Consider the following 19,971-nt stretch of genomic DNA (forward strand, 5'->3'; position numbering starts at 1 on the left):
CTATTTTACTACAAGAAAAATACATCCTTGAATGGTCTGTTCAAAACATCTCAAGATAAATGAGTTAACAAGGGCACTACAAAGCAGGGCATCCCCTGGCAAAGATCATATGTGTAAATCAAGGCAGCAGTTGACATCAATCCGATGCAAATCACGTCACTTCCACTTCGCACAGGACATAACTCATAAACAAACACATAAACAAGATTGCATGTGTCCCCCGTAACTCTAGACCTGTTGTGAGGGAAAAAAGCAATTACACAGACAGGTATCAAATTCTCAGAAAGTCTAAAATGACATACCTTAACATGTCTTGTGTTACATTGTCAACCCTGTCCTTGTTAAAGTCTGGATCACCTAACTGATGCTGCTGTGCACAGGCAAATTTTAAAGCCTATCAACAAAAATTTAAATACTCATCAAAAATTTTTCAAATGCTTTTTTAAAAATATATAATTCATTAAGAATTCCAAAATACATGCATGTAACATGCTTAGGGTCACTTGTAAGTTTTCTATAAAAATAATTTACCTCTATCATCCTATGTACCGTCTCAGGATTGTTCCGTACCAAGGGATAATCCTCTAACATGTTGAGGGCCGACAAGACGGAGAGTCCAGCACCAGGAGCAGGAATTGTCATCACGGTATTCTCTATACAACAACAAAAATGTTTGTAATCGACCATCTTACCGTCAAGAGAACCTAATTTTCTTTTCTTTTCTTTTTTCTCTTTGAAATGTAATAGTGATTAACCCAGTTTATCAAATTTAGACATTCATACTGTCCTTGGTTAAGAAGCAAGGTCTTGTTTAAGGGCACAGAAGAGCTCAAAATTCCCATTAAAATATCCTTTCAGTTCTAAAATCTGACATAATTTTGAATCAATGCACAATAAATGCCCCTACCATGGTAAGTTGTCTGGACCTTGTCCCTGTGCTTCACTTGGTATTTCTTTAGATCCACCTCTGTCATCCACTCACGGATCCCTGATGTACCGGAGGGGGTCAGCTACAATAGAAGGGGGGTAAAGGTTCATCAGTAAGGTCATAAAGAGGTCAAAACATAAACTAAAACCAAGTCAAACATCTTTCTTTTATTTCACAAACAGTCCCTCACTTGATCATGTACAACAATTAATGACTTGAAGCAAACAATTGAAATTGACAAGGTAGATTTATAAATAATATTCAAATGAAGATTAAGCACTTGAACTTACCAGATAGGATCATATACATGTATTACAAGAGAAAGATATTTGAGTGTTAATGAACACTCACAGCATCAATGATTTCTTTGGTGTATTTCCCATAGTATATGGCAGAGGAACCTTTGTCTGAAATCTCCTGTAAAATTTCTGCTAAATCAGGCCGTCTGATCTTTGTCCCCAGAGTCACAAAGCGGCCATCTTTGACATAGTATTTCTGGAGATTTGGACTTAAGTCATTTGCTGTCAGTTTTCCACTTTTAAACATTTCATCTGTTAAAAAATAGTTGTTAAAAATCCAAAATGCTAGTCACAAAATAATAAAACTGAATAAATAGAAAAATTTGCCTGATGACTAAATCATGTAAAATACTGCAGATACTCTGTTAAAAAAGAAGCATTGCTCTATACAATTTGAAAATGACTCACCCATAGACTTAGTAACTTTGAATCCTTCTTTAGCCAGAGAAGTAACAGGGTCTACTAAGGAGCTCCAAGCAAGCCTGATAAAATATAAAATCATTCTTCAGTATGCAGATACACAGTGATCATATAATGACTTCAAATGCTTACTTTGCTCATTAGGAGTTTTCACACTCAAAATGCTCCAATTAATTCAACAAGAAACATGTCCTAGTCATTGAGGGATAAGCATTTGGAATATTAACATCTTTTTTTGACTTACTTTCCATATTTCTTGTGAGTAGATTCTAGTCCTTTCAATTCTCCTGGAACACCAACAGAAAATATGCCCTACAATTCCATGCAAAAAAGTTTCAGCGCTTAAAAATAAATATGAAGTTCGACATGGTTTTGATAGGGTTAAATTGTCGCATATAAAACAAGTCTAAACCAGTTAAATAGTATCATGCCCTTTCAATCAAAGTTCTGTCTCCTTTGAAGAGGTCTGTCCTGGCAACAGATGGCGCTGTTTCTCTAAAATCGATGACATCACTCCACTTTGTTTTGTGGTCATATACCATTATGAACCCACCCCTGTAGATATAACAGCAATGAAAATACAAACTGAATGAAAGGGGATTCGGAATAACTTTACTGTAAACAGATATTCATTTTGCTTTACAACTATTTAAGGCTTCATATCATGGAATATGATAATGGCACAAAATTTTTCAATCAAACAATCTGCCAGTCTTTTGTTAGTAAACATTTACAGATATGCTTGTTTCTTTCTTAAATATAAGAAGTACTTACCCTCCAATGCCCGATTTATGAGGGTTGACAACTCCTGCACATAGAAGTGTTGTAACTGTGGCATCGACTGCATTACCTCCCCTCTCTAGGACGGCAAGGCCAAGGTCAGAACAAATACCAACATCAGACGCTACAGCTCCCGAAGCTCCCACCTAGATAACACATCATAACAAGTTTTAATCTGTTGGAAGAAAAATCCCAAAAAGCCACTTTTGTGTTAAAATATAATCCCTTACATGTACATACCTGAGGTTTTCCTAAATAAATATATAGCACCAATGCAATGGTTATCGATACAGCCAAGACTACAGATGATGCAATGATGATCTTTAATCCACGAGAATGGGCTCTATGAGGAAAAGTAAGAATAGTAGATCAATCATATTATAATTACTAATTATTTTCACATATTCTCTCCATATTTAAGTAAAAAAAAAGCACAGATATTAAATCTTTTAATTGATGAGAACTTTACTCTTACAACTTGTGAAATAACATAAAAATAAATTTTCAATGATAAACTGTTTAACATTTTTCAAAGTGTATGAAAGAGATCTCGGTAACATTAAATGACTTTTATAAAATGCTTCAATCAAGTATCCAGTCTTTGTCTACTCAAAAAGTAATTAAATCCCTACAAATCTTTCCCTGAGGTGACTTTCTTGTCTCGGTGTAGAGGCGAGGTTTCTCCCTTCTTCAGACCATCACTCAGTACGTGTCCCCCTTTACCCAGTACAGTTTTGTCTTTTGCTATCAATTTTGTAATATCAGCTGGAAAAAAATAACACAATTTAATGAGATTAAAAGAAAATTTTCAAAGTCAAAATTAAATTGAATCAAAAATGTTTCATATAATATAAAATAAAACAAGAAAGAACACCAATCATCCTTTTAGAAACATTATGGAATATGATGGCTACAAATTTTAATGCTTTATTTATTTAGAAATTTCTGTCTTTTCCATGTTTACATACCGTATAAGCAGAATTTTTAGCGAGGATTTAATTTTGGCATTATTAGCAAGGGTACTGAGATCACTAAATTTAAATATCGCTAAAAATTAACTGTTTTATTTGTAATAGTTTATTTAGTGAGCACTTTAAAATCGCTTTAATTACTTCTCGCTATAAATAAAATACCAGTTTTTATGGACAAATTGCTTAATTTGTGTCTCGCTAAAATTTCCACTTACACAGTATCAGACGTATGTACATAAAACGCTACAAGACATTAACCTAATCACTCATCTCTAAATCTATCTCAAATACAGCATCTAAAACATTATTGTGCATCTACCACTGTAGGTTCTTTATTTTTCTCGAGTACTTATTATCAGGAAATGCCCCTTAATAAAACATCACCATCATCATTTCATACATTTCTACAAAGCATTCAGATTCTCTATAGGTCAATCAATTTACCTGTGATTAGAAAAGACAGAATAAATTCAATTTGATATAAAGCAAGTCATTTAAATTACCTGTTTAAAATTTGCATCAAATACTTGACAATTTGTAAAATCTGTATTGCTCTTAAATTTTAAAAGAGTAGACAAATCAAATTATTCAACCTAATACACCTTTGACAACTCACTTCATTATCATCAAACGCTAAAACCACATGACCTCATTACAATACATTTGCACTCTTTTTTTACCACCCCTTTAAGCCCTAGTTTCATAGTAGCACAGGGGAATATGATAATTTAAAGGTGGTAAAAATGAAGACAGACTGAAACTCTAATAAGTCCCTGTGCTAAAATCAAGGGGTTTATTCCAAAGGTTTACAACATATTGGATTGCAAAAATCTAATACAAACACAAGTAGGAATCCCATCTTCAGGCATCTTGTTTTATTATTAATCAGAATTCTTGATGCATGTAAAAACTGAACCATGTTAACCATGACAAAATAAATTGCTTCGATATTGCTTTCTAACCCTCATTAGTGTTGATTTGTTCTTGTCGATCGTCTTCCATCCTTCCACTACTCTGGCTTTACATTAAGGCAGCAGACAAGCACGCCCTTTTAACTATAGATGGTATACCGTCGACAAACAGGTTCACAATTTTTATTTTTCTGTGATCATCATCATATTTGCCCAACTTCCGGTGATCATTACAAGCAGGAATTTAAGAAGTAGTACGAGAAAGTATTCGTGCAAGGTGGCGATAAAAAGAAACAATAAAAAATTAAAGATTAAAAGCAGGTTAATCGGTATAAAATGATTTATAAATTATGGTATTGCAAATGTATATTTTTTTTAACTAAGAAGTGTCAATTTAGAATTTCTTTTTAAAATAAGATCGATGATTTAGCAGTGATATGTGAAAAGATATTTAACGATTGTAAAAATGTAGATATTTATTTATTATGTATTTTGTATCTGTTGCCCTTTTAATATAAAAAAATATTTCGCGGACGACTTAGATTTATTAATTTTGATAAATCTGTTACCATTTTCTCTTAAACACTAAAGTACAATTACTGAAATTAAATAATTGTTTGGCCACGGATAAAAAAAATCATTTAAGATATTTTGTGAAAAGATCCACTGGGGATAAGAAGCATGGTCCGCACACCAACCACCTTCCTAAGATCCGCCAGTGGTTTTGTTGGCCTGTTAATTGACCCAACATGCAGCTAGATAAAGTCTATATATTGATGTAACAGACTAGAGACATTTTTTTTCTGTTAAAGGATTGAACCCCAGCCTTTGGCTTGCAAGTCTATAGTACTCTACCGACTGAGCTAAAGGGTTAACCCACTAGTCCAAGTTAGTAGCGAGGACTAGAATTGCGCCCCCCCCCCCCAAGAGAATGAGATGTCCTCATCTCTTTCAGAGTGCAGATGCCAGTGGGGCGAAGTTCTGGGGGCAATCACTCTCACCCGCCAGATAACACCTGGGTCCCAATGTGGGCGCTAAATGTAACAAAGACATAATTTATTGCCTCCGCTGGAGATTGAACCCGGGGTCTCTGGCTTGCCAGTTCAGTGCTCTTCCGATTGAGCTAAAGAATTAACCCAATAGCTCAAGCTATAGTAGGAAGCTGTATATCTGACACTACCATATAGACATTACCTTTCTGGGCTCGATATGGAAATCTGACTTGCACACCATCAGTTTCAACTGACCACATAGATGGGACTTTTTTCTTCATTTGTGGCGTCTTCAATGAATCATCTCGCCTAATCTAGAAAAACGGCACATAAAGTTGTACATACATGTAGTTGTAAGCACAGGCACTTGGGGTATGGACCCTAACCTCCCTTTTCCATTTTTTTTTTAAATCTGGGGTCGATTCATCTTTTCCTATTTTCCTATTCTAATATGCATATGTTATCAACAGTGTAACTCATTTGACTCTACAAGCTGTTTTAAAAATTTGTTAAGATCTTAAAATACTTTATCGATATAGTTATAGTTTGTTCATCTCCAAGTTAGGTATGGTAATTCAATTCCTATTCACATACATGTATTTGAAACTTTCATTTATTTTCGGATGCTGACTTAAAACAAAATGTGTCATTGCCTTGGAAGGGTGGTGGTCAACATTTGCATAAAAATCAGTTAAAAAAAAACGAGTTTCAACGGAGACTATTGTTTGACACTACCTCTCCACCTCTACCCTTACACACACTTTAACTCGTCAATTCTCCATGATATAAATAGCTACTGTCGCCATGATACATCTTTGCCCCCCCCCCCCCCTTGTCCTCATTACTGTACATCTTTATGAACTCGTCCATACATAGTGCATGCTTAATAGTGCATGCTTAACTTCTATGTATAATGTTAACCCCCCCCCCCTCCCTCAAATGCAAAGCTCATAGATCTAGCTCAATAATATTAATTAAAACTAATTTATAATTTATACTCCTAATCCTGTACTTACCTGTCAATTTTCGTTTAACAATTTTCGAATGTTTTACTTTATTGATCAGAACCGCAAAGCATAGCAGAAAATGTGTATTTTTATAGTATAAATAATTGAATATTAAAATGACAGAATGTAACAGCTGCATTTAAAATATTCCATTAGTAAACGGTTAAACATCTATAAGTATAAGGCAAAATGAGACATCTCTTTATTGTAATTCACAAACTTATTCAAGGTAATTTGGGACATCCTTGCATTGTGCAGAATATACGTCTGTTCAAAGTCTTTTCATATGATAGGTATTTCTTATATTTAATGGGTCCAATGGTGCAAACATTTGTAACAATTCGGTTGTATAGATGTAAATATTGACGATCATTCCCCATTTCCATTGTATTACGTTTTTGAAACAAAGATTTTCTGCTTTATTTGTGCACGTATATATATACATATTTCTGTTGGAAATAAAGAAATGGGACTGATATGACCCTAATAAGTTCCCGTAGATAAATAACGATACCCAAGATAATAACCGTTTTAAACATTGCATATAATATATATACATTTATATATAGATATTGATGACTAAAATTAATACTCTCCCATAATATTAATACATGTTCATTTTCTAATAAATGATGACTTAAGAAATCGATTAGATCTAGGGTAATTTAAACCAAAAATAGATCTAGCAAACTAGAGTAGTAGAGTACTAATAGCTATTTTTAGATTTAAAGCTCCCTTTACATATAAGGTATAAAGGGAGGAGGCAATCTCCTTGTTTGGAAGTGAACGACTCTGATGAATAATTTTAGCCAATTCTGGAAATGTTCTCAGAGTTGTCACAATCCGTTCAGGTATATAAGGGGTATACTCTGGAAGGATTGAAATCAAACTGCAAAACTGAAATCTCAACAAGACAAAGTGATTTTAAGAAGGTAAGTTTTCTAATTTTGTGATTTTCTTTCATTTTTGTGTTGTTCATTGATTAAAGACTTGCTTTACTATCTAAATCATTATTTTCTTTAAAAGTTGATTTATGCACGGTCCGAAAGATCTCTCTATTTATTTTTATTTTTCAAAAAAAAAAATTAATATCTGAGATAAACTTTAAATCAAAGTTGATTTATTCATATTATGAATATTATTTCAGAAATCTTAATTTCAAAAACCAAACGAAAGCATTAAAGATGCCTATCAACATAATGGAAGACGATACTGCCCCCGTTGTTATTGACAACGGTTCAGGGATGTGCAAGGCGGGCTTTGCTGGGGATGACGCCCCGAGGGCCGTTTTTCCCGCCATCACAGGAAGACCCAGATATGATGTAAGTATTTTAAAATATCAATCTATGATATCATAAAATAAAAAATAATTTATCAAGTGATTCGTTAAAACTAGGAGAAAAAAATAATAAATACAATTAAGAAATTGTAAATTGTAATTTAATATGTTCACAGATTGTAATGGCGGGAATGGGAGGTAAAGATTGCTACATTGGAGACGAAGCCCAGAACCACAGAGGTGTGTTGTCTCTGAATTATCCCGTGGAGCACGGAATCGTCACCAACTGGGACGACATGGAAAAGATCTGGCACCACACCTTCTACAACGAGCTGCGGGTGGCACCCGAGGACCACCCGGTGATACTAACGGAAGCGCCACTCAACCCCAAAATCAACCGCGAGAGAATGACCCAAGTAACAATCTCTCTTTCTCTCTCTCTCTTAAATATGTTAGATTGCTATGTTTACAGTTTACGTAAAGATGTTCGTTCAATTTATTGTAATTTGCTTCCGAGGTCAAAACTTGTAAAAATATAGACCGGAAAATTCATTTCTTTTTTTATAGATCATGTTTGAGACATTCAATGTCCCAGGGTTTTACGTCAGCATCCAAGCAGTCCTTTCTCTGTATGGCTCTGGAAAAACTACCGGGATCGTGTTCGATTCGGGAGATGGAGTTTCCCATATTGTTCCAATATACGAAGGTAAGGTTTTACATTATACTTTGAAAATTGATTGCAAAAATGCCTAAAAATATTTTTCCTTTAATAATATTCCCCAGAAGATCTAATCACACATAATTTTTTGTATTTTCAACTTTACAGGCTACGCTCTTCCCCATGCCATTAAGCGAGTTGATTTGGCAGGTAGAGATTTGACCAAATATTTACAAAGAATACTTCATGAACGTGGATACAACTTCGTTAACTCAGGTGAGATTTCAGTTCATTGTTACAAGTCTTTCTTTTTAAAAATCATATTCTTCAAATCTTACATATTCGTTTATTTAAGTACTAAAATTTTGAAACCAGTTTTCAATTCCATTTCAGCTGAACAGGAAATCGTTCGTGACATCAAAGAGAATCTGTGTTATGTGGCTCTGGATTTTGAACACGAGCTCTTTGCCTCAGCACGATCATCCGCCCTAGAAAAATCGTACGAACTTCCGGACGGACAAGTTATCACCATTGGAAACGAACGCTTCCGAGGTCCGGAAGTATTATTCCAACCAGCATTTTCAGGTGAGCTTTATGTTCTCAGAGAAATCCTTTGAAAAAATTATTCGAGTTTTTTGCATCTAAGAAAGTTTCACTTTTTAAACAATAATTCAAAGTAATATACATTGTAATCATTTATACTTTGATATTTATCTTCAAAGGTCGAGAGTGTGGTGGTATTCATGAACAAATCCACAACTCTATAATGGGATGTGACATCGACATCCGGAGAGACATGTACAGTAATATTGTTCTTTCCGGGGGATCCACCATGTTCTCGGGTTTAAAAGACAGACTGACTAAGGAGCTAACAGCTATCTCACCAAGTTCAGCTAAAGTTAAGATCAACGCCGCACCTGAACGGAAGTACTCGGTTTGGATAGGCGGATCAATCCTGGGTTCTCTCTCCACCTTCCAACAAATGTGGATCACTAAACAGGAGTACGATGAATGCGGGCCCGGAATCGTTCACCGGAAGTGCTTTTGATTTTACTATTTCTTTATGAACATTTTAATGATGGATTGCTGATATTATGTAACCGGGCAGTATGGCCAATTTTCTACCTCATAATTTAAACAGACGGAGATAATTGTCCTCGAAAACAATACTGATGTTTTGCATCCAAATGTAGCCATGACTTGTCATTTCATTGACTTGAAAACTATCATTTTGATAATTTGACAATTCCAACAGAACTGTTGGAGATAGCATTTTCAAGTGCTTGTGGTGAGTGTGCGTCTCTTCCAATTTTAATATTTGGCATTTTGAAGAATTTCACTTATACATGTACATCGGATGTTTGAATATAAATGAATGAATGAGGACATGCGCGAATTGTGCGATTTATTTTCACCCATTCTCAATGTAAGGGCACAAATGCCTCTCTGATTTTTTAAAAAATGAAGTTCAAGAAAATAATTTTTCTATCAATTATTTTTGAAAGAAAGTATCTGAAGATTTTGTTTCCAGATTTTTTTTCATCAAATTATAATACATGGAATAATGACAAGACGATAAAGCAGAGGGTGATTTTATTCAGAAATGTAGCTTGAAATGTACGTTACTCTTTCTTCAATGTCCAAAAAGATATGTAAAAAAAAATGTAGTCATTAAAATCACAATTGGAATAGCTCATCTTAACACCAGCACATCCTACCAACTCTGTCAGCAACATATTTTCTCGGCATACGAACGTGCGTTTGATTTTTCCTTTCCAAAAACAATGGTTACTTTTTGATCCAGATGTATAAAAACATTTTTTAAATATATGCTTTAAATTCTTCTCTCTGTTTTGTTTAGAGCGATCGGTTTGGAATCTTGTCATTTTCTATAGATACTGGAACCTAACATGTACATGTAGTAAAATTCTATTTTGTAGTTACTGTCTTTTTTAACATATATCCATGCCGATTTAGAAAACTACTTAAATGTAACGTACATTTCAAGATATATTTCTGTTTAATAAAAAGCTTAAAATTCATCTAAAAATTCATCGTTTTGTTTCAGTTTATTAAAAAAAAGATTCTCTATGTAATCACATTGTGTTACATGTCGCAATCACCACTATAAAGACACGATTGCCTCAGAATATGAGTAGGTAACGTACATTTCAAGCTTGTAATAATATGTAAATTAGTAATAAGAAAATTTTGAAAAAAAAAACAATTATTGACATAAAAATCATTTCAATGAAGCGTTTTAAGGCAGTAATATAAGAAATCATAATGTAACAAACGATGTTATTTGTCATCAACTACATGAATGTCACGTCACTTCGATAACGTTCATTTCACATATTATTGGAGATTCCCCTCCACCTCAGTTCATTACCATTCTTTTGTGCTGTTTCGCTGAAATTGACACCGGTCGTAGCCTAGTTACTTCTACCTGTGTGCAAGGGTACAGACAAAAAAAGTCAGACGTATTTTGCTATAATCTAACAAATGCTCGTGTTTGGCCATTGAAACTTAACATAAATCTATTCCGAATATATCCATCGACAGTTTGTTAACAATTTCATTTATTATGTTGCAACATCGTTTTTCAAAACACAAACATACGTGCTTTTCAGCAGATCGGGAAAAATATAACCCAAAATGCAATGATTCAAACAAAACTGAGTATTGTGTGTCTTTCAGTATTTGAAATATACGTGACCGTCTTGTGTTTCCTTTTTTTCTATTTTTTGTTTCTTTTTTTTTTACCAATTATAAGCCTATGCATACCTTGTTTTAAATTATCAACAACATTTAAATTAATATTGACGAAATGTCGCATATTAAAAGTAAACAAACTGCAAAAAGGTTGCCAAAGATGAATTTAAGACACTTAGAAATAAATTTTCTAGCATGTGGTAACAGTCTAAAACATTTACGAGGATTAGGGGTGCATTTAGATGGATTTATGTGGCCAGTTGTCAAATGGATTGTAACGATAATTTTGTTTCGCTCGTATAACGCAATTCATTGACTAAATTTAAAAAAATGTCAGTTAGAAATACGTAAAATGTACGTTACCATACGTAACGTACATTTCAAATATAAAAATCAATTCTCTTCCACAAGCGTACGTTAGACACGCAATATATTGATACTATTTGAACTTGCATATCATAAGAAATACATCATACAGGTCTCGTATTCAGAAATATATACCAGGTATCAAAATTATATTACATATAATTGACCTTAATATATTTTTTTTCCTCAGCAGAAACGTTTCTTTTCATTAATTTTGGGATTTAGCCGACCTCCAATCTTTAAAACTTTCCTTTGTGTACACATTCGAGTGTGTGAAAGTATGAGAATACATGAAAATTCGTGCGAGATTCACTTAATTCGAATTTCATGGTAACGTACATTTCAGTCACGTACATTTCAAATGATCACTTTTCATGTAAAAAATAATTATGTTCCCCAAACGAAGTTGGGGAACATATTGTTTTTACTCTGTTTCTTATTATTATTATTTTTCTTCTTGGGAAAATTTTGTCCGCGAATGATCTTGTAAAGTACACATCCGATTAAGGGGAAACCTTTTTAGGATAAGTAGGCATGTTATGTAGATTTGCGGAACGAGGGTCATTTTGCACGCACGTGCTTGCAAGAGCGCGCACGTGCAACACGTGAAATGACCAGTATACTTGAAATTGCCGTAACTTTTACATTTTTTGATGTCATGCTTTGATATTTAGAATATGTAGACATATTATAAATGTAGATGAGATGACATTGTCAACATGCCAATTTGCGCGCACGTGCTTGCAAGAGCGAGCACGTGCAACACGTGAAATGACCAATATAATGGATATAGCCGTAACTTTTCTATTTTTTGATGAAAACTTTTGAAATTTATATTGTAAGGATATATTAGTAGTGTAGACAAGATGACATGATCTAAAAAGCAAGATCTCACGCGCATGCACGTGCGCTTCGCTCTGATTGGCTGAAACTAAAGTCTCAATATCTTTCTTGTTTTTTGACGAAATCCTTTGAAATTTTGAACATTGCCATGCATTAGGATGTCCTACAACATGATATATAGAAATTATCATGAAAACACGTGCATGCACGTGCGCTGCAATCAGATTGGCTGAAACTTTAAATAGCTATAACTCCCTTGGTTCTCAACCAAACAGGATGGGATTTGGAACAGAGATATATAAAATGACCTTCTACAAGAAGGTATGGTCACCATGCACATGCATACTCGTGCGTGTACGTGAGCTGCAATCTGATTGGCTGAAACTTTTAACAGTTATAACTCCCTTGGTTTTCAACCAAACAAGATGGGATTTGGAACATAGATATATATATATAATGGACTTCTACAAGAAGGTATGGTCACAATGCTCATGTATGCACGTGCGTGCACGCGAAATGGGGAAAATCAAAAATACACTTGAATGGGCGAATTTTTTTAATACTCTTGGATTAAATATTTTAATATTTAGTATATTAAAATATATAGATTGTGTAGACAAGATGATATGGTCATTACGTACATGCATTCACATGCGCACACATGCAATGCTAAAATTTGAATGAGCATGGTACATTTCTGGATAAACGTTGTTAAAGTCTCAAATCCATAGAGTTTGTGTTATTTAATGAAGCTTACAGGGAATATGGCACCGAAAGGGAGTTGGGGAGCGTTTGGGGAACATCTGTAACGGTCCCCGTTACAATTAGCACTAGTTTTAATTGTGTTAAGCAAAACGTCTTTGCCATTTTACAGGATAATATTAGTTATCCAGGTTCAATCAAGGGTGTACGGGGATTTACCCCGGGTTTTATTCCATACACCCTGAGGCCGAAGGCCGAAGGGTGTATGGAATACAACCCGGGGTAAATCCCCGTACACCCTTGATTGGACCTGGATAACGAATTTATTTCCTCTGTGATCATAAAAATACTTTGTAAACATCTAGCGTTTGACTCAATCTGTTATTTGGTTTTTACTATAGAGAATGGCTCAAGTCGGGTGCACGGATATTTACACCCGACTTTGTAACCAATCAAAGCTCGTGTTACAAGCTAGATAGGAAATAAAAGGGGTTGCTTATTCAGAGTAGTCTCATATTTTCTACTTAATATATATTCTTAATGGAAGAATATAGGTAACGTACATTTCTTTCTTATCTCTACGATTGAAAATGTCTTTCATTCCGTAAACATATTTATAAAAGTTGCTCATATTGTTCAATTTCATGTTACATTTTCTAAGTAGGAGTAATTAATCTATTGAAATTTCAAATTTAGCCCATCAATAAATTAAGGAGAACAAAACTATCAGGTGTAAAATCTTTGTGTTTGCTTGTAATGTGGTTGAAATAGAATTAAGCGACAGGGACATTGCACAATAAAAATTATATATTATCACAAAGAAAACGTATTTATTGTTATGAAAAGAAATATATATGATACAAGGTTTAACTTATCAGAAAATTTTTACTTAAGAATCAAAACTATATATTACACAGAGGGGATTCAGAATAATATTTGCCTCGGCGACAGTAACGTACATTTCAAATAGGCTACTATATTTGAATTTGGAACTCCTTAAATACCCTTTCAGATTGATAATTATATGAATTCTTATTCATTGTTATATGACTATTTATAATGTTGATTTAGAAATTACATCAGTGGTATTTCTTTTAAATGAAAATGAGGCGACATTATTTGAGCCCTTATATTGAGAATGGGTGTTTACACGTGTATTATGTTTCATTTATGTTCAAATGATTTGTATACATATTTTATTTATTGTTATTTATCTATTTATTTATTCATTGACAGCTGCTTTTTCAATAAAAATGGAACTCATTAATTTACTTACATTGTCATTGGTCATTTGCAAAATTATTTTGTTTAAAAACATTATGATTTTACACATAAGTTCTTTGAAGTTGACATCAAAAAGATGTTTGAGTTTTCTGACAACATCTATGTCGTATTGGGGGACCAGGTCTTCCAATGCGCCCTGTTATTAGCAGACCTATTTTTTATTTATATGAAGCAGAATTTGTGCAAAATCTTATGCGTAAAAAGAAGAAAACAATATGCTGTGGCCTTCAACTCGATATTTAGATATATTGACGACGTATTGTCAATTAAGGTAATTTCCATTCTTATGTCGATACAATATGTGCTCTACGTATGAACAATTTCTAAAACGAGGTAAATTATTGCTAAATAAGTTGATGAAACAAGAATTTCTCGATTGAAGTAATCATTTCGTCAGAGTCCATTATCTATACACTGAATTGACAATGGATTTTTCCGCAATTTCCTGATCACGACACGGATCGAGCACACAGCGGTTATGACTGGTCGACAATGGATGCTCACTTCTCCATGGCACCTGATCCCCCTCCAATGTTTTGGAGGTCCGTGTTTGTTCTACTCCTATTTTGTATTGTTTTATGGACTTTTGATCTTAAATATTGTTCGTTATCTCCATATGTTTCATAGAATTTCATGATGCAATAAAATATTTTCAAGTAGAAATATTGCATTTAACTTATTTCTGATGCAAAATATTCAAATGCTCCATTTGAGTGTTGCGACAACATTCAATTCATTGGAAAGATTTATACTAGCATTAGATTTTGAATGTTAAGAGGGCTGGGTGGTTGTGGCCATTTTTATATTATATTGATCTCCTAATTGGAAGAAGAGCACCGAGCGCCACATAAAGATATACAAAAATGATCACATTTTAAAACTAAAATATATGATTTTTTTCTTTGTCAAATGATAGTTGAATTAAATATCCCCCGCTTTCGCGAAAGCGAGGGGACGTTAAATCTAATTCGTCTGTCCGTCCGTCACAAAACTTGAAACTTGGTCATACTCTTTTGAATGAGAAGAGAAAGTGTAGGCCTTTCATATAAAACATATGTATTACTAGTACCTGTGACAAGACCTTTTCTAAAAACACCATGATTTTTTAACCCCGTGACCTTGAAGACTGACCTTCTTTTCAAAAACTTTAACCTTTGTCTAGCTGCAGAACTGTAGCGTTTTGGTTTTTGATTAAACCTGTCATTACCTGTGTATTGTTTGTGACAAGACCTTTCTAAATACAGAATAGATTAGAATAGAATAGAATAGCATTTATTTCCAATCATGGTCCCACTGGGGGCATAACACAGATACAAGTTTATTATTACATAAAATAGAGACAATGTACATAATGAAACATTAAACCAATTTACCCATGGTGGTATGAAAATATTGTAAATACAACATAGTCACTGTAATATTCAAAAATCATATACAATATTTTGATATGAATTGACTTAATTATCTTAATATTTATACACTATAAATTTTTATCTTATGACCTTGAAGTTTGGCCTACTTTTCAAAAGATGTTAAGTTTTCCCCTATAACTTTAGATTGAGAAGAAACAGAGCTTTCATATTTGACAGCGCATTACCTGTGACAGGATATTTTCGAGCATGGTAAGATTTCTGGCCCTTTGACCTTGACGATTAACCTAATTGAAAACAAAATCAACTTCGGTGATAGCTTCTGAATTTCGCTATACTCATAATGCTGTTAATCTCCAATATCGGATTTCATCTTCACCTTATTCTAATTATTGAATTTACTTATCTTTTCTTTATTTGGAAAGGGGGGGGGGGGGGTATTTCTATGACGTTAACTCACAATTCATGAATTATGTCCGTATATTTGTAATCGTATTTATATACTATGTACGTATAACACAATAAACTCTTACTTTATTAAGCAGGTAAGAAATACTAGTATTACTCATGACCTCAGGAATCGGACGAGCGGGGGGAGGGGGGGGGGCATGGAGTATGTGACCCCTTATTTTGTCGATATATAGAATACTATAAAGGACATAGCTACTACACGTTTTTGTCCCCTCAATAATATAGTCTGATGACTTTTTTTTCTTGTCAAGGAACCTTTGGTAGTTGATTGTGTCCCCCCTCAACTGAAAATGTATAGTTGTGCCCCCCCCCCCCTCCCAAACTCAGATTATTTCATATAGGCCTGGTATTGTTGTCTTGACAAGTTCCCGTAGATAAATAATAACATCAACGTCATCAACAAAAATGTTAATAAATAATATTTAACATTCTTTAATAAAGTATACTTTTTATGTATATCTAGAAATAAATAAATTCGATATAATGATGGTTGAAAGTAAACAATATTTTGCCAAAAACTGCTAGTAATAAATATTCACTGACTCAAGAAATCAAAAAGCACAACAAAATTGTAAATATATCTACCCATTTAAAATAGCTATTTTTAGATTTAAACTCCCTTTACATATAAGGTATTAAGGGAGGAGACATCTCCTTGTTTGGAAGCGAACAGCTCTGTTGAATACTTAAATTACCCAATTCCTGAAATGTTTTCAGAGTTTTCACAATTTGTACAGGTATATAAGGGTGTACTCTGACAGATTGAAATCAAACTGCAGAAAGCACTGAAAACTGAACAAGGCAAATTGAAAGAGGTAAGTTATTTTAAAGTGATTTTTTTTTTATATTTTTGTGTTATGTCTAATTAAACTTCAGTTTTAATGGATTGCTCTTCTATATGGTGTACCAGTAAATATTTTTTAAGCATGCAACGTACGAAAGATTTTATTTTTAAAATGAAAATAAAAATTTGAGACAAACCTATAATATTATTTAATGTTTTTTCAGGAATCTTAATTTAAAAAACGCATTAAACATGCCTATCAACATAATGGAAGACGATACTGCACCCGTTGTTATTGACAACGGTTCAGGGATGTGCAAAGCGGGCTTTGCCGGGGATGACGCCCCGAGGGCCGTTTTTCCCGCCATCACAGGAAGACCCAGATATGATGTAAGTATTTTAAAATATCAATCTATTATATCATAAAATAAAAAAATAATTGAACAAGTGATTCGTTAAAACTAGGAGAAAAAATTAATAAATACAATTAAGAAAATTGTAATTTATGTTCACAGATTGTAATGGCGGGAATGTAAAGATTGCTACATTGGAGACGAAGCCCAGAACCACAGAGGTGTGTTGTCTCTGAATTATCCCGTGGAGCACGGAATCGTCACCAACTGGGACGACATGGAAAAGATCTGGCACCACACCTTCTACAACGAGCTGCGGGTGGCACCCGAGGACCACCCGGTGATACTAACGGAAGCGCCACTCAACCCCAAAATCAACCGCGAGAGAATGACCCAAGTAACAATCTCTCTCTCTCTCTCTCTCTCTCTCTGTTTTAAATATGTTAGTTTGCTATGTTTATAGTTTACGTAAAGATATTCGTTCAATTTATTGTAATTTGCTTCCGAGGTCAAAACTTGTAAAAATGTAGACCGGAAAATTCATTTCTTTTTTAGATCATGTTTGAGACATTCAATGTCCCAGGGTTTTACGTCAGCATCCAAGCCGTCCTTTCTCTGTATGGCTCTGGAAAAACTACCGGGATCGTGTTTGATTCGGGTGATGGAGTCTCCCATATAGTTCCAATATACGAAGGTAAGGTTTCACATTAAACTTTGAAAATTGATTGCAAAAATGCTGAAAAATATTTTTCCTTTAATAATCTTCCCGAGAAGATCTAATCAGACATTTTGTATTTTCAACTTTACAGGCTACGCGCTACCCCATGCCATTAAGCGAGTTGATTTGGCAGGTAGAGATTTGACCAAATATTTACAAAGAATACTTCATGAACGTGGATACAACTTCGTTAACTCAGGTGAGATTTCAGTTCATTGTTACAATTCTTTCTTTTTAAAACGCATATTCTTCAAATCTTGCATATTCGTTTATTTAAGTACTAGTTAGTATTTTGAAACCAGTTTTCAATTCCATTTCAGCTGAACATGAAATCGTTCGTGACATCAAAGAGAATCTCTGTTATGTGGCTCTGGATTTTGAACACGAGCTCTTTGCCTCAGCACAATCATCCGCCCTAGAAAAATCGTACGAACTTCCGGACGGACAAGTTATCACCATTGGAAACGAACGCTTCCGAGGTCCGGAAGTATTATTCCAACCAGCATTTTCAGGTGAGCTTTATGTTCTCAGAAATCCTTTGAAAAAATTATCCGAGTTTTTTGCATCTAGGAAAGTTTCACTTTTTAAACAATAATTCAAAGTAATATACATTGTAATCATTTATACTTTGATATTTATCTTCACAGGTCGAGAGTGTGGTGGTATTCATGAACAAATCCACAACTCTATAATGGGATGTGACATCGACATCCGGAGAGACATGTACAGTAATATTGTTCTTTCCGGGGGATCCACCATGTTCCCGGGTTTAAAAGACAGACTGACTAAGGAGCTAACAGCTATCTCACCAAGTTCAGCTAAAGTTAAGATCAACGCCGCCCCTGAGCGGAAGTACTCGGTTTGGATAGGCGGATCAATCCTGGGTTCTCTCTCCACCTTCCAACAAATGTGGATCACCAAACAGGAGTACGACGAATGCGGGCCCGGAATCGTTCACCGGAAGTGCTTTTGATTTTACTATTTCTTTATGAACATTTTAATGAAGAACTGCTGATATTATGTAACCGGGCAGTACGACCAAATCTCTACCTCAGAATTTAAACAGACGGAGATAATTGTCCTCGCAGACAATACTAATGTTTTGCATCCCAAGTGTAGCCATGACTTGTCACTTCATTGTCTTGAAAACTATCATTTTGATAATTTGGCAATTCCAACAGAACTGTTGGAGAAAGCATTTTCAAGTGCTTGTGAGTGTGCATCTCTTCCAATTTTAATATTTGGCATTTTGAAAAAGTCACGTATACATACATGTACATCGGATGTTTGAATATAAATGAATGAATGAGGACATGCGCGAATTGTGCGATTTATTTTACACGTGTATTAAAAAAATGTTTCATTTATGTTCAAATGATTTGTATACATATTTATTGTTATTTATTTATTTATTTATTCAGTGACAGCTGCTTTTTCAGTAAAAATGGAACTCATTAATTTACTTACCTTGTCATTGGTCATTTGCAAAATTATTTTGTTTAAAAACATTATGATTTTACACACAAGTTCTCTGAAGTTGACATCAAAAAGATGCTTGAGTTTCTGACAACATCTATGTCGTTTTTGGGGACAAGGTCTTCCAATGCGCCCTGTTATTAGCAGACCTATTTTTGTTTTCATATGGAGCAGAATTTGTGCAAAATCTTATGCGTAAAAAGAAGAAAACACTTGCTGTGTTCTTCAACTCAACATTTACATACATCCACGACGTACTGTCAATTAAGGTAATTTCCATTCTTATGTCGATACAATATGTGCTCTACGTATGAACAATTTCTAAAACGAGGTAAATTATTGCTGAATAAGTTGATGAAACAAGAATTTCTCGATTAAAGTAATCATTTCGTCAGAGCCCATCATCTATACACTGAATTGACAGTGGATTTTTCCGCAATTTCCTGATCACGACACGGATCGAGCACACAGCGGTTATGACCGGTCGACAATGGATGCTCACTTCTCCATGGCACCTGATCCCCCTCCAATGTTTTGGAGGTCCGTGTTTGTTCTACCCCTATTTTGTATTGTTTTATGGACTTTTGATCTTGAATATTGTTCGTTATCTCCATATGTTTCATGGAATTTCATGATGCAATAAA

The 19,971-nt window shown here is 34.2% G+C and overlaps 2 protein-coding genes and 1 pseudogene across 2 annotated transcripts; 2 read left to right on the forward strand and 1 right to left on the reverse strand.

The window, feature by feature from the left end:
- Positions 1-302: 302 nt before the first annotated feature.
- Positions 303-4,532, reverse strand: LOC134261685 (glutathione hydrolase 7-like; the record flags this gene model as incomplete). The annotated part of the gene is made up of 11 exons (XM_062744098.1): positions 4,361-4,532; positions 3,060-3,192; positions 2,668-2,770; positions 2,422-2,573; positions 2,079-2,202; positions 1,892-1,959; positions 1,636-1,709; positions 1,280-1,479; positions 908-1,010; positions 532-653; positions 303-394 (listed from the first exon to the last, which is right to left on the reverse strand). Coding segments are annotated over exons 1-11 (1,211 nt in total), but the record flags the coding sequence as incomplete, so codon positions are not given.
- Positions 4,533-7,492: 2,960 nt separating this feature from the next.
- On the forward strand, positions 7,493-9,622 carry LOC134261684 (actin-6-like). Its single transcript, XM_062744096.1, has 6 exons — positions 7,493-7,630; positions 7,764-8,003; positions 8,155-8,293; positions 8,414-8,521; positions 8,639-8,830; positions 8,968-9,622. The coding sequence occupies exons 1-6, from the start codon at positions 7,493-7,495 to the stop codon at positions 9,291-9,293; spliced, it is 1,143 nt and encodes a 380-aa protein (XP_062600080.1). The 3' UTR covers positions 9,294-9,622.
- Positions 9,623-17,010: 7,388 nt separating this feature from the next.
- LOC134261683 (actin-6-like) lies at positions 17,011-18,955 on the forward strand (annotated as a pseudogene).
- Positions 18,956-19,971: the final 1,016 nt, after the last annotated feature.

The sequence above is a fragment of the Saccostrea cucullata genome, unplaced genomic scaffold (assembly GCF_032062105.1).
Source record: "Saccostrea cucullata isolate Sc308-1 unplaced genomic scaffold, CSIRO_AGI_Scuc_v1 ctg12026, whole genome shotgun sequence".
Taxonomy (NCBI): Eukaryota; Metazoa; Mollusca; class Bivalvia; order Ostreida; family Ostreidae; genus Saccostrea; species Saccostrea cuccullata.

What these genes read in the sequence shown, in the direction of transcription:
- LOC134261684 (XM_062744096.1), top strand. Translation starts at nt 7,493, where the DNA reads ATGCCTATCAACATAATGGAAGACGATACTGCCCCCGTTGTTATTGAC. An exon ending in CAGGAAGACCCAGATATGAT is followed by an intron (nt 7,631 to 7,763) that starts GTAAGTATTTTA and finishes ATATGTTCACAG; the next exon opens with ATTGTAATGGCGGGAATGGG. An exon ending in ATACAACTTCGTTAACTCAG is followed by an intron (nt 8,522 to 8,638) that starts GTGAGATTTCAG and finishes ATTCCATTTCAG; the next exon opens with CTGAACAGGAAATCGTTCGT.